Here is a 15,287-nt window from a genome sequence, read left to right on the forward strand (position 1 = left end):
CATTCATCATTTAGTAGTGTATTGTTTGGTTTCCATCATTTTGTGTATACTCTATAGCCTTTCTTGTTACTGATTTGTAGTTTAATTCCATTGTGGTCAGATAGAATGCAAGGACTTATTTCAATTTTCTTGAATTTGTTAAGATTTGCTTTGTGTCCTAATATATGGTCTATTTTAGAGAATGTTCCATGAGCTGCTGAAAAGAATGTATATTCTGCAGCCTTTGGATGAAATGTCCTGTATATATCTGTTAGGTCCATTCCTTCTATGACCTCATTTAGTCCAGATGCCTCTCTGTTTATTTTTTCCCAGGATGACCTGTCAATTGATGAGAGTGGGGTGTTAAAGTCACCCACCACCACTGTGTTTGGTGTTATCTGTGACCTTAGTTTTAATAGTGTTTGTTTGATGAATTTGGAAGCCCACATGTTAGCTGCATATATGTTTAGGATTGTAATGTCCTCCTGTTGGAGTGTGCCTTTAATCAATATAAAGTGACCTTCCTTATCTTTCTTGACCAACGTTGGACTGAAGTCTACGTTGTCAGATATTAGGATAGCAACCCCTGCTTGTTTTCTAGGCCCATTTGCTTGAAACACCATTTTCCAACCTTTCACCCTAACATAATGTACATCTTTTGTAGAAAGGTGAGTTTCTTGGAGACAACAAATTGTAGGATCCTGCTTTTTAACCATCTGCAAACCTATGTCTTTTAGTTGGGACACTGAGGCCATTGATATTAAGAGATATTATTGAAAGGTGTGTATTTATGTTTGCCTTTTTTTTTTTTTCATGGTTCTGGTTCTACCTGTGCTTTCTTGTGTTAACTAGTATTTGAGTATTGCTTGTTTTTTCCAGGTTCCTTATATGTGTGCTTTTCCTTTTCTTCAGCATGAAGTATACTATCAAGTATTTTCTGTAGAGCTGGTTTTGTCTTCAAATACTCCTTTATCCTGCTTTTGTCATGGAATGTCCTTATTTCTCTGTCTATTTGAATGGATAGCTTTGCAGGATAAAGTAACTTTGGTTGACAGTTATCTTTCAGTACTTGGAACACATCACTCCAAGCCCTTCTGGCTTTGAAATTTGTGTTGAATAATCTGCTGTAATCCTGATGGGCTTGCTTTTGTAGGTAACTTGATTTTTCTCTCTAACTGCTTTCAATATTTTTTCTTTGGTTTGTGTGTTTGGAAGTTTGATTATAACATGGCGAGGAGAGTTTCTTTCCAGGTTTTATGTGGCTGGGGTTCTAAAGACTTCCTGTATCTGCATTGGCACCTCTTTCCCAATTTGGGGGAAGTTTTCTTCTTTGATTTTGTTGAAGACGCCTACTATGCCTTTGCAGTGGAATTCTTCTCCTCCTACTATGCCCTGAATTCTTATATTTGATCTTTTCATAGTGTCCCAAATATCTTCAAATTCCCACTCATACTTTTCTATAAGTTTCTTTCTCTTTGTTGGACTGTATTAGATCTACCACCTGGTCTTCTAGCTTAGATATTCTGTCCTCTCCTTCATCCATTCTACTGGTGAGATTTTCTACAGAATTTTTTATTTCATTAACTGTGTTCATTGGTAGGAATTCTGACTGGTTTTTCTTTATTATTTCTATTTCCTTATGTATGTCTTATATTGCCTTCTTTATTTCATGAAATTGGTGTCCTGCATCTTCTTTGATTCCTTTGATTTTCTCTTTGAGTTCCTCTCTGACTGCTTTGATTTGTTCTCTGACTTCTTTGAACATATTTATAATCATTCTTTTGAAATCTTTCTCAGGCATTTCCTCTAACTCGTTCTCACTGGAGGTCATTTCTGATGCATTAATATTGTTAGGTGGATTTATATTATCTTGCTTTTTAGTGTTTCTGGTGTTAATAATGTATATATTTTTGCATCTTGGATTAAGTTAATGCTTGGATTTTCTAGCTAGGTATTCTTAGTTTTATCAATTGATTTGATGTTATATATCTTCAGTATAGGAGCTTAAGGTGTTAGGTGTGGGTCTTAAGGCTCTCACAGTGTCTACAAAGGTGTTCCTAGGGGTTGAGTTTCCCTGCTATGGGAGTATTCACGTATGCTGAGTAGAATAAAATACAAGTAGATTCTAAAATTTAACTAAACACTGTACACATTCAATCAATAACAGCACAGAGTATTTATGCAAGAGTTGTTACTATAACAACCAGATCCTCTATCAACAAAGAGGTTAAGATTTCTGGTCTGTTGAGGGATCCAAGTAAGCTTGTGACCAAGTGAGACCCTTCTCTGGTGCAATCCCAGTTACCTTTTTGGATGATTTTGGTCTCAGTCAAGTTGCTGGCTGGGTCGTCGGGCTGCTGTTCTGATTTCTGAAGCTGGGCACTGGCTTTTCCTGAGATGTAAACCGAGCCTGTCAACTGTGGCCCTGCAGAATGGCACGCCTACTGCTGGAACCGCCAGTGCTGCTCCTGAAGCTGCCGCTGCTGGGTCTGTCACCGCTGGTGCTAAAGCTGCTGCTGTTGGGTCTGTCGCTTCTGCTGGGTCCACCGCTGCTGCTGCGTAGCCACTGCTGCCTCTGAAGCTGCTGCTGCTGGATCTGCCGCTGCTGGGGCCGTTGCTCCTGGTGTCAGAGCCGCTGATGCTGCTGTGGGACCCTGCTCCTGCTTGGGTCCCGCTGTTCACTCAAGTTGGTGTTGCCGGGTCCCAGGACCACTACTCTGTTCGCTGGAGCTGGGTACAGGTGGTGGGGGAGGGGAGGGAGCCGCAGCTGCTCTAGTTCTCTTGCTGTTCCATGTGTTCTTCTACCTTGTGATCTGCTCCTCCATTGCTCACTGTTGCTCTCCCTTCACGTTTCTTGAGTTGCAGAGAGCTCCGGTGTGAGTGGAAGCTCCCCGCACCTGGCTTTTCCTGCGGCTTGAGCCGAGCCTGGTGGCTTTCTGGTGCGCTGCCGCTGCCGTGGTCGGTGGACCTGCCGGGGCCACTTTAGCCAGCCTGTGTGGGCTCTGGATCTCTTCTACTTCTCCACTGCCATTTCAATTTCCTATATACCTCACTTTTTAGTAAAAGTGTGTATTTTGCTGAGTTTTTTTGGTCTTCCCCCCCCCTAGGCTGCTTTGGCATGGTACCTAAGCCGCCATCTTAACTGGAAGTCTATTGTAGATTTTTGATTTGAGATGCTCAACTTATGTGAAGGATGGATGAGAAGGAGATTAAAGGTTAACAGTCAAGATAAATAACCTTTCACGTATATTAAACTGAGTGTCAGAGGCCTTATTATAATCCATTTTAATATAGTATTAGTGCATTTAGCATTTTTACTGCTTTGATATCTGAAATTTATTGTGGTTTCCATTCAATGACATAAAACTACATTGAGACATCATTTACAGAAGCTCAGTAAAATATATACTCAAAACTACTTATCATTAGGCCACAATAAGCTTTAAAAAATTAAATAATTGCAGTTAAGTTACAAATAAAGTGAAAATACAAAACATTGCTAAATAGTAGTAATCTATTAACTGGGTAAACAAAACAAAGGAAACAATTTTTAACATTCAATCACTTTCTTAACACCTCGGTCTAATGTGTTAAACAAATTCCTATTAGAGTGTGAAGGCGCCAACTTTGTTGGCAGTTTGCCACAATATAAAGTTGAGGGCCATACTCTTTACAGAGGACTAACTTGGAATATTTAGGACATTCACATTTGAGTTGTGGAACTAAGTGAACTGAGGGTGACCCTTGGCTTTGAATGTATTTAACTTAAATCTCAAAATCTCTATTAGCATTCTTAAGCCAGGCAATGCTAAACTCCACCTTCCTAAGAGTTTTCAGAAAATCGCCTGGCAGAGCCACAGAGTCCAATGTCTAGCACACCCTCATCCAAGTTCATATGATTTAGGGCATGTGCATACTGCTCTTGCTTTCATCATATACTCAGCATTATGTATGAAAATCAGCATTGTGTATGAAATTACCAGGGAGAAAGAAAATGGAGCATGGTAATTAGGAAAGTTCTGGAGGTATAGTCTTATCACCAAATGTCTCATTAAAAGCCATTGTGGGGGTACATGTCAGTACATACAGCCAGTGGTCCGGTCTTTCCATACTGTCTTGCCTTTCTAGATGGGCTGGCCTTTGCTTCCAAGTCTGGAAGTGGTCTCTGTGAATATCTATTGACTCCAGCAGATTCCTCTTCACAAACTGGCTCTTCAATGAAAGCTGGGGCAGGATCACAATCAGAAGCGGTCTCCTCAGGGGTTTGTTGAAGCTCCATGTACTGCCCAGCCCCAGGTGTAGAATGCTTCAGCTAGCTCATCCCCATCCACAAAATCTCTAGGACAATGTGCTTCAAAAACACAATCCCCACCCCATCCCCCCCAAAATCCTGAAAACAGGTTTTCCTTTGGTGGGAGCTAGCTCCTTCAGTGCAATTTCTCACGTGAAACAAATTCTACTGTACTCTTTGAGCACAAGAAATAATACTTCTCAGAGGCCCAAAGGGTTGTGCTTTATGGGCTCTGTGACAATACTTATGTGTTCACTTTCTGTCAATCTTATGGTTCCTGAAACCAACCCTTGTTCCTGCTCTCTTCAACAATAAAAGCCAAAAGGTAAAAGGTTACAGCAACCAGTGGCCAGAAAGGGCTGTGTGAGCCCTCATTTAAGTCACATCCAGATATCATGAAAAAAGAAAATCTAGGTAACAATGTCCCATGTCCCCAATGACTGCCACTTTATTATGCAGAAGTGACAGTGCCAAGGACTGTCTCAGAACTGTTTTCTTGGGGCAAACAGAACAAGCTCAGATGGTGACTTCTTTGCCCTGCTGAGGTTCCAAAACAAGTGTGTGACACTACTGAGAGCTATCAGAATGGAATGGAAAAAGCCAATGACATGGGTTGGAGCATCTAGAAAGGAACATGGGAAAATGGAGGCTGGGTCTTGAAGAGACATTAGATTTGGGTAAGGTGAGAGAAAAAGAGGGCAAAAAATTTAACCAAAGAGAGCCATGGAAAGCTTAAAAGGATACAATGAGAAGAAAGGCCAAGGCATAGACAGACAGTGGACAGGGCACTCTGCTTGCACAAGGCAGAGAAAGCCAGAAAGGCCCCAGTCTGCACAGCACTGAAGACACAAGAATCCACAACTTCACTCTAAGCCAGGAGAGGTACAGACAAGCTGCAGACTAGATCAAGAACCCTGGAGATTCTAAAATTTGTCTTTCTGAGGTTACCGATAGGAAAGTCCATTCAGGTGATTCCTGAAAATAAATCTATTGGAAGTGAAATGGATAGGGTGTGGGGCAGGAAAAGCAAGGAAACCAGAAGGGCTGTAGTTGAATAAAAACACACACACACACATAGATATACATATATTTTTTAAATGGCAAGACTTATGATAAAAAATAAGTAAAGTTTGTATTGTGAGTTAAAGAAATTGGGCATTGAGAGGGATAGCTTAATGAGTAGAAAACAGAAATTCAGTTAGTGACAACAAGCAACCCACCTGAGCTATTTGGCATACAGCAGGAGTGGATGTTTGGGAAGTAAGCCAAAGATAATGACGGGAGTCACTTAGAGGATGAAGAATTTTTAAAGAGATGGTTAAAATGATAGAAACCTGGCTTGGGGGTCCTCCTCCCCACCAGCACAGGTAAAGCAGAAAGACACAGTGCGATAGACCCCAGAAAGAAAATGTCAGTATGTATGGTGCTCAGTGTCCAATCCTATGATGTGCAAGAGTAAGGAGAATGGAAAAACAGAACTGGGGGGAGGGGGGGCCCAACAATAGAACAATAGTAGTTGGGCATGGTGGCACATGCCTTTAGTCCCAGCATTTGGGGGGCAGAGGTAGGAAGATTGCTGTGAGTTCAAGGCCACCCTGAGACTACATAGTGAATTCCAGGTCAGCAGCCTGGGCTAGAGAGAGACCCTACTTTGAAAAAAAAAGAATAAGGGTTCTGTAAGAAAAGACCGCTGGATTTGGTGAGCGGGTAAGTGCAAACACAATAGAAAGACAAGGACCAAGTGACAGAACCAATGGCAACATAACAGAAACACATACCTGAGCAACAAGAGCGGAATGATTAATAGGATGGGTGTGTGCAGGCTAGTGAAAAGGTGCTAGTGTAGATGGGCACAAGCAGAAAACTACCAACAAGGGGACAACAGGGAAGGGGGAGCTAGAGATGCCTTAGGGAAAGCTGGAGAAGTCTGAGAAAAGGCTCCTTAGACTGGAAGAAAGTAGTGAAAGACTCGTGCACAGCAGAAAGAATGTATCAAGAGGTGTATGCATTCATTCTGTATCTCTAGTGATATCTGCCAAAAATGAATATTCCAGTGAGTCATATACTGTTGTTGCAAGATGATAAAAGAGAACCTGACAACAGGGACAGTCTCCTCTTCAGACTGACTTTTGTGACAGCACAGAATTCATCCTATTTCTCTCCTCACATTTTTTTCTATGTCCCTGAGATTAGCTAAGATTCTCCTCTGTTCAGGCATGACTCAGACTGAAATAAAACTTCAAACATGGGGGCTGGAGAGATGGCTTAGCGGTTAAGCACTTGCCTATGAAACCTAAGGACCCCAGTTCAAGGCTCGATTCCCCAGGACCCACGTTAGCCAGATACACAAGGTGGCGCACGCATCTGGGGTTTGTTTGCAGTGGTTGGAGGCTCTGGCATGCCCATTCTCTCTCTCTCTCTGCCTCTTTCTCTTTCTCTGTCACTCTCAATTAAAAAAAACAAAAAACAAAACAAACAAAAAAAAAAAACCACTTCAAACACACTGTGATCCAAGACACTACCCTCTGTTATTCCAGGGCAAGCAACTGCATTTAAAGTTCATGAACCCTGACATGGGATTTAGAGAAATTTTCACTAATTACCCTGGGTATCTTAGATAACAGGACCATTAAACAAATTAAGGTAAAATGGGCAGTGCAGTTACATGTGTGTGTGTGTGTAGTCTATTTTAAGCAATAAAGGCAAAATGGGATTTGTGGAAAACCTCTTTCATGCAGAACAAAAACCTATGTGTTTTCTAACACAAAGCATAAGCTTGTCCTTTTTCAAGAAGTTCCTGTTATGACTATGAAAGAATACACTGTTTCAATGATCATTACCACATTAAAAAAAAACCTTATGAGCTGGGTGTGGTGGTACATGTCTTTAATCCCAATACTCACGAGGCAAAGGTAGGAGGATTACTGTGAGTTCAAGGCCACCATGAGACTACATAGTGAATTCCAGGTCAGCCTGGGCTACAGTGAAACCCTACCTTGAAAAACAAAAAACAAAACAAAATCTTATGAAACTGTGGTTTTACTTCTAGAGACATGAATTGTTTTGTGCTAGAACAACCAAATGGAAATTGATTTACTTTTCCTCAAATAAACATGTAGAGTTCTTATGGTAAGTGGGTTAAAGTCAATAAAACATTCTTTAATCCAGCTGCTTTGGTTTGCTGCTGAAGCCTTTGGGGAGAAATATGTGTTCAGACTACCCTTCTACCCATTATCATTTCATCATCACCTCCATCTTTTCTAAGCACATTTCCTCAGAGGGGTTAGTAGAGAAGCACTCTTCTTGTAAAGTTCTGAGCCTGCCAAGATAAAGAGTACAGAGGGCAATGCCCGATCAAGGGCTAACTTCACTATAAAGCCAAGGCCAAGAGAGGGTGGTGTGACCTGTGCAGGGCTGGGGCCTCCCTTTGGTCACAGCATGTTGCCACATGCTCCCTCCATGCACACTTGGGAGAGAGGATGTAGAGCATACCAGCATAAAGGGAACACAAAAGCAAAATGTCACCAGAGTACAATGTCACCAAAGTGCAGGTGCAAAACCCAAAGCAATTCCAATTCTGCCAGCCCAGACTTGCCACCAAATCCCGGAGGTCACAGTACTTTTTTCTTCATTCTCTTGATTCGTAAATAATCAGCAGGAAGAACAAGGTTCTTGCAGACAAAGAAAAAAATCAAAGCTGAAATGAGAGCAACACAATCCATTAGTAATGTTCATTTTTTTCCCCAGAGGAATATACCACACTTATGAGTTTGGAACTGCAATTTAAGGGAAAAAATTCAGAATTACGTCAAAGTGATCTGTCATCATGAAACAGCAATTAATGAAAATAAAAGAAATGTGTCACATGAATGGATCTTATCAGTTTGAAAGACTCAGCAGAAAGATACACACTTAGCAGGTGTGGTGGCTCATACCTTTAGTTCCAGAACTAGGAGGCTGAGGCAAGAGGATCTTGAGTTTAAAGTCAGTCTGAATGGCATAGTCAGTTCCAAGTCAGCTTGGGCTGAGTGAGATCATGTCTCAAAAACCAAAAATAATAATAATAATTATTATTTCGATTTTTCAAGGTAGGGTTTCACTCTAGTCCAGGCTGACCTGAAAATCACTATGTAGTCTTAAGGTGCCCTCAAACTCACAGCAATCTTCCTACTTCTGCTTCCCGAGTGCTGGGATTAAAGGTGTGCACCACAGCACCTGACTTTAAATATTTTATTTTTATTTATTTAAGAGAGAGGGAGAAGAGGAGAATGGGCTCTCCAAGGCCTCCAGCCACTGCAAATGAACTCCAGACGCATGTGTCACCTTGTGCATCTGGCTTATATAGGTCCTAGGGAAGTGAACAGAGGTCCTTGGGCTTTGCAGGCAAGTACCTTAACTGCTAAGCCATCTCTCCATCCTATTTTCTGTTTTTTAAAAACATATATTAGTTGGGTGTGGTGTGTGTGTGTGTGTGTGCGCACACACACACACACACACACACACACACTTTTTTTTTTTTTTGAGGTGAGGTTTCACTCTAGTCCAGGCTGACGTGGAACTCACTATGTAGTCTCAGGGTGGCCTAGAACTCATGGCGATCCACCTACCTCTGCCTCCCAAGTGCTGGGATTAAAGGTGTGTGCCATCACACCTGGCTATATATTTTTTTTTTGAGAGAAAAAAAATTAAATAAATTAATGCAAGAAAAAAGGAACAAGACAATTGATAGGCATATGGAACTTCTGGCTTCTGTTTTTTATACTCTTCTATATTATTCTCAAATATTTTCATGTGTTATTTTCTTTTTAACTGGAAAAATATTATAGGAGGAAAAAAATTTCAAGTCACTTATCTAGGAAAGTAGCAGGGCAGAGCTAATCATGAAGCTGACCTACTTATTAAAACTGCTGTCCCAGGGGGGCTGGAGAGATGGTTTAGTGATTAAGGTGTTTGCCTGCAAAGCCAAAGGGCCTCAGTTAGATTCCCCAGGACCCACATAAGCCAGATGCACAAGGGGGCGCACGCATCTGGAGTTTGTATGCAGTGCCTGGAGGCCCTGACGCGCCAATTCTCTCTCCCTCCCTCCCTCTCTCAAAGAATAAATAAAGTTTAGGAAAAAATGCTGTCCCAGGACTGGAAAGATGGTTTAGCGGTTAAGATGTTTGCCTGCAAAGCCAAAGGGCACAGGTTCAATTCCCCAGGACCCACATAAGCCAGATGCACAAGGGGCACATGCATCTGGAGTTCGTTCACAGTGGCCACAGGCTCTGGTGTGCCCATTCTGTCTGTGTCTCTCCTCTCTCTCTCTGCTTGCAAATAAATACATAAAAATTTTTTAATGCTGTCCCATATATAAGCTGAGTGGCTTAGTTTATAGCTAGGGTGAATTGTACAAGTGAATTCCTTGCAGGAAGCTTGGGAACAATTCACTTCTGGGCCACCAGCTGTTCTCTGCAAAGGTCTTTCCTTTTGCTATAAACAGAAGGGGACAAGAAGTGTACATGCAAGCCAGGCATGGTGGCACCTGCCTTTAAAACCAGCACTTGGGAGGCAGAGGTAGGAGGATTGCTCTGAGTTCGAGGCCATCCTGAGAATTCCAGGTCAGCCTGAGCTAAAGTGAGACCCTACCTCGAAACACACCCCCCCCAAAAAAGAAAGAAGTGTACATGCAGACTGCAATTGGGTGTAAGTGCATACTTCCTGCTTAGACAAGTCACCTTTGGGGAGACCCTTGGTTCAGCACCTGCTGCTATGGGACAGAAGGGCTTCTCTCTCCCTGGCAGAGGCAGACTAACTTAACTGCATTCATGAGATCCTGCCCACAGTGCTGAACGCAAGGCTGATCTGAGGAGTGACTGGAGACCTATGTGCTTCTGCGCTCATTTTTTTTTAGGGAGTGTGGACTAGTGCTTTGTCACCTGACATGTGGTTCCAGTGGCATTTGGTGTCCCCTAGAAATGTAGGCACATGTGGAATCTACTCAGTGAATCAGATTCTAACTTTTAATATCATTTCCAAGGTGACTCATATGCCTATTAAAAGCTTGTGAAGAAGCCGGGCATGGTGGTGCACGCCTTTAATCCCAGCACTCAGGAGGCAGAGGTAGAAGGATCACCATGAGTTCCAGGCCACCCTAAGACTACATAGTGCATTCCAGGTCAGCCTGGACTAGAGTGAAACCCTAGCTTGAAAAACAAAAACAAAAACAAAAACAAAACAAAAAAAGCTTGTTAAGAGGCCTGGAGATGGCTTAGCAGTTAAGGTACTTGCCTACAGAGCATAACATCCCAGGTTTGATTCCCCAGTACCCATGTAAAACCAGATGCACAAAGTGGAGCATGCATCTGGGGTTCCTTTGCAGTGGCCCATTCCTTCTCTCTCTCTTCTCTTTCTGCTTGCAAATAAATAAGTTATATATATATATAAACTAGCCAGGCTTGGTGGTACATGCCTTTTATCCTAGCACTCAAGAGGACAGGTAGGAGGATTGAGGACTTCCATGAGTTCGAGGCCATCCTGAGACTACACAGTGAGTTCCACGTCTGTGTAGGCTAGAGTGAGACCCTTCCTCAAAGAAACAAACAAACAAATCAAAAAAGCTTGTGAAGAGCTGGTATAGTGCAAAAAGTTCTGGAGTTACTATCAGGTACTGGTGTTGCCACCAATGTGAGGTGGAGCAGGGCCTGTTTACCTGTCAAGGGAGTGAGAGCGCTAAAAGGTCTCTTCTAGCTCTAGCTGCTTTCTAAGTCTGTGTATAGTAGTATGTGGGTGGGTCCAGCATGCCACCTGCAAACTGTCAGGGCAATGGTAGTAGCATCCCTAGAACTGGCTGTTGCCACCATGCCAAACCCAAGTCCACTGCTGGGCTCACCTGAGGTTGCACATCCCTCCCATGGACCTGGCTCCTTCCTTACCTTTAGGTTCAAACGTTGGTAGTCACTGGCCTTTGGCCTTCGGGTGACTTTGGATCTTTTTCCTTCAAGGGCAAAAGCAATAATCTAGAGAGAGGAAACAGAAAATGATTTAACAGTCAGCTGTGTGTGACATGTTTCAGGCCCTGAAATCAGAGGCTGTTACCTAGTACTCAATTTGTTAATGTCCCACTCTACAAACAGCAGTACACTCACAGAGAGGTCGATTTAAATTACACACTTGAAATTGAGGAAGTGGCTCAATGGGCAAAATGCTTGCCCTGCAAGCATGTGCGACAATGGACACTTGTAATCCCAGAACTGGGGAGACAGAGACAGGCAGAGTGCTGGCAAGCTAGTCTAGCCAAATGGGTCAGAGACTCTGGCTCAAAAAACTTAGGTGGAGGGCAGGAGAGATGGCTTAGCAGTGAAGGTGCTTGCCTGCAAAGCCAAAGGACCCAGGTTTGATTCCCCAGTACCCACATAAAGCCAGGTGCACACGGTGGCTCAAGCATCTACAGTTCATTTGTGGCAGCTGTAGGCCCTGGCACGCCCATTTTCTCCCTCTCAAATAAATAAATAGTTAAAACTAAAACATAAAAACAAGGGCTGGTGGGATGGCTTGGCGGTTAAGGAGTTTGCCTGCAAAGCCAAAGGACCCAGGTTTGATTCCCCAGGACCCACGTAAGCCAGATGCACTAGGAGGTACAAGTGTCTGGAGTTTGTACAGTGCCTGGAGGCCTTAGTGTGCCCATTCTCTCTCCCCCCCTCCCTCTTTCTCTGTCAAATAAATAAATAAATAATATAAACAAAAAGCCAAAGTGGAGGAAGACACCCAATGCTAACTTCTGCCTTCTACATGCATGTGTGGGCGCGCTCAAGCGCACGCGCGCACACACACACACACACACACACAGAAAATAAATTATGCTGGCCACAGTAGTGCACGCTTTTAATCCCAGCTCTAGGGAGGCAAAGGTACATAGATCACTGTAGCCCAGGCTGACCCAGGTTGACCTCAAACTCACAGCAATCCCCCTACCCCTGCCTCCCAAGTGTTGAGATTAAAGGTGTGCACTACCACACCTGGCTTTCTTTTTTTAATCACAATCACAAATTATTTACCATTTACAAATATACTTGAGAAAGTGAAAGAAAATGAATGGGAACATAAGGATCTCTTGCTACTGCAAACTAACTACAGAAACATGCACCACTGTGTCTGGCTTTAGGAGGGTTCTGGGGAATTGAACCTCGGGCAGCAGGCTTTGTAAGCAACTGCTGAGCCATTTCTCCAGCGCTACAAATATATTCTTTGACCTCACACTCTCCCTCTTACTTTACCACTCTCATTGTGAACATATGAATATAGGATAATGTACATTTTTACTAATGGTCTTCTCTCATTCTTTTTTATTTATTGGGGGGGAAGGGAGTGGTATTGCACTAGAACCTCTAGCCATTGCAAATGAACTCCAGACACATGCACCACCATGTCCATCTGGCTTACAGGGATTCTGGGGAGTCGAACCTGTATCCTTAGGTTTCACAGGCAAGTGCCTTAATCACTAAGCCATCTCTCCAACCTGTCTTCCCTCAGTCTTTATAGCCATCTGCCTAAGGGCTATCATGAATGCAACTCTCCAATTTAACCAGGTTCCTGAAACTAATTTCTAAATTCTCAAGGCTCAATAGGAAATTATTGACCTGAGTGGTCTGAGAGGCATGAGTGTCACTTCCTCTAAAGGCTGCTAAACAAATGACAGTCAAGGTTGGCGTGGTGGCGCACACCTTTAATCCCAGCACTTGGGAGGCAGAGGTAGGAGGATGGGAGTGAGTTCGAGGTCACCCTGAGACTACATAGTGAATTCCAGATCAGCCTGAGCTACAGTGAGACCCTACCTCAAAAAAACAAAAGAAAAGAAAAGAAAGAAAAGACAGGCCGGGAGTGGTGGCGCACACCTTTAATCCCAGCCTGGGCCAGAGTGAGACCCTACCTCGAAACAAACAAACAACAACAACAACAACAAAAAAGAAATGTCAGTCCTTGGGTCTTTGCTGTTAAAATCAGAGACTGCGTAACAGGAAATATTCTGCCACTACAGAAGATTCAAAACCGAAGCTACAATGGTACACTGTCTGAAGCATGAATACAGTTCTAGAAAGATAAGTATACCTGTCTGTTAACTACTCAGGCCCACGGAGGCTGTTCAGGATCTAAGTTCAAAGAATCCCAATGTAGGTCAGGTCATAATATAACCTTAGGGCAGCAACACTCAGGGGAAAACAGGTCACATGACGAAAACACATGACTTACAGGAGTGTAGAGCCCTAGCAAGGTCTGAGGAAAAACAAAGCAGAAGAGTGACACATAGAAACTGCCCGTGCACCAAGCTTCCAGGGCAAGGCTTGACCTACCTTCCTCTTGTTGTGGTAGGCAATATAGAGGACAGCTACCAGAATGGCTGCGGTCACCAGATATGCAAAGAAGTGGCTGCTCTCTGCACTGCCACTTGCAGGATTGTCCTTGTACGGATCGTCCCTCTCACTACTCATAGAATCCACAAGTGTCCCTTCGCGGTTCTTACTGGAGGAAGGGGCAGGCACCTTTTCTTTCTCATCGTCAAGTGGCAGGCCCTCTTCAGGCTCACTATCATCTTCATCAGCTTCCTTGAGTTCCACATCTTCAGCAGGCTCCAAAGCCTTATCTACTGCCTCTTGCTTTAAAGATAGATCAGAGTCTGTCAGTGTCTCCCCAGATTTAGTTTCAGAAGCGTGCGGAGACGTCTGTCCTTTCTCAGCCGGCTGGATTTCGTCAGTTTTAGGGGTCCCGTTATCAGAAGACAGCTTCTTCACATTGTCTTTTGTGGACTCCGGCCTAGGGTCCACCGGTTTGGGATATTCTACCGCGGTGGGCTGCTCGGGATTCGCAACATTGGTGGAGTCTCCTTGACCGTGCTGCAGCTCAGGTTCCGTCGACTTGGGGTTTGCTTTCGAAATCGGCTGCCCGGGCCCCAAAGGCTTGGGTTCCGCAGTCGTGGTCGGTTTCCCGGATTCCACCGGTCCCGGAGACTTGGGCTCCGCAGTCGAGGTCGGTTTCGCGGGCTCCACCGGTCCCGGAGGCTTGGGCTCCGCAGTCGAGGTCGGTTTCGCGGGCTCCACCGGTCCCGAAGGCTTGGACTCCGCAGTCGAGGTCGACGCCTCCGGAACCCCCGGCTTGTTTCCTTTAGAGGACTCCGACTCGGGCTTTTCCTTCTTGAAAAGGTGGGCCTGCGCGGAATCTTTCTCCGCAGACGGCTTTTCTTTATCCGTACTCAACCTGGAATTACTAGGTGACAGCAAATCGCGCGTCCGGGCTTCTGAAATAGAAAAGAGCCGAAGAGCCTGGAAGGGGAAGCCCGGGAGAAGGGAAGGCCAGGAGTGATGGGTGAATGAAAGAGGGGTGACGAGGGAGAAAGAAGGGGTGGGCCGGCCAGAAAAGAAGCCAGCGCGGGCGGCGACCCGCCGAAGTGAAGACCGTGGGCTTGGGGGCGAAGGTGGGCTGGGCTGGGGGGGGGTCTTACCCGCCACTAAGACGCTCAACAGGAGCAACGCAACCAGGAACCGCATCCTGTCCACTTCCGACTTTTACTGCTCTCGCGAGAGCGCGCGGGGAACTTCCAGCATCTAGCTCCTCCCCTTCCGGCTTGCGTCCCCTCCTCCCGCGAAGGGCGGGGCTTGGTGTCTAGGCCGCGCCTCTTTGTTCCATGCGGTACGTCAAGGCCAGCCCTTTCTGCTTTCTTTTTCCCAACAGCAGCCACAACAGGCAAACATTCTTCTCTTTTCTTTCCCAGGATGTCGTGTGTCTCAGGCTGTCCTGGAACTCTGAGTAGCCGAGAATGACCTTGAATCTCAGATCCTCTCGCCTCCACTTCCTGGTGCTGCTGGAAGAGAGAGAGGTGAAAAAAGTGTGTGGGGGAAGGGGGATTCTAGTCAACTCCGAGGTGTAATTTGATAACCAAGCCAACACTTAAGTGTGAACTCTCCCTTCAGAAGCCCATACCACCTTTGGGTATGTCTTTTTTTAGAATTTTTAAAAAATTTTTTACATAGGTCCTGAGGAATCG

At 44.4% G+C, this 15,287-nt stretch overlaps 1 protein-coding gene across 1 annotated transcript; it reads right to left on the bottom strand.

Moving 5' to 3' along the window:
* Nucleotides 1-7,291: 7,291 nt before the first annotated feature.
* Tgoln2 (trans-golgi network protein 2) lies at nt 7,292-14,855 on the bottom strand. The gene is made up of 4 exons (XM_045153625.1): nt 14,745-14,855; nt 13,600-14,540; nt 11,185-11,268; nt 7,292-7,967 (listed from the first exon to the last, which is right to left on the bottom strand). Exons 1-4 carry the CDS (start codon nt 14,788-14,790, stop codon nt 7,962-7,964), a joined length of 1,077 nt encoding a protein of 358 aa, XP_045009560.1. The 5' UTR covers nt 14,791-14,855; the 3' UTR covers nt 7,292-7,961.
* Between the last annotated feature and the right edge of the window lie 432 nt (nt 14,856-15,287).

Source organism: Jaculus jaculus, chromosome 6, assembly GCF_020740685.1.
Source record: "Jaculus jaculus isolate mJacJac1 chromosome 6, mJacJac1.mat.Y.cur, whole genome shotgun sequence".
Lineage (NCBI taxonomy): Eukaryota > Metazoa > Chordata > Mammalia > Rodentia > Dipodidae > Jaculus > Jaculus jaculus.

What these genes read in the sequence shown, in the direction of transcription:
- Tgoln2 (XM_045153625.1), bottom strand. Translation starts at nt 14,790, where the DNA reads ATGCGGTTCCTGGTTGCGTTGCTCCTGTTGAGCGTCTTAGTGGCGG. An exon ending in GTTGAGCGTCTTAGTGGCGG is followed by an intron (nt 14,541 to 14,744) that starts GTAAGACCCCCC and finishes TTTCTATTTCAG; the next exon opens with AAGCCCGGACGCGCGATTTG. An exon ending in CCTACCACAACAAGAGGAAG is followed by an intron (nt 11,269 to 13,599) that starts GTAGGTCAAGCC and finishes TCCTCTCTCTAG; the next exon opens with ATTATTGCTTTTGCCCTTGA.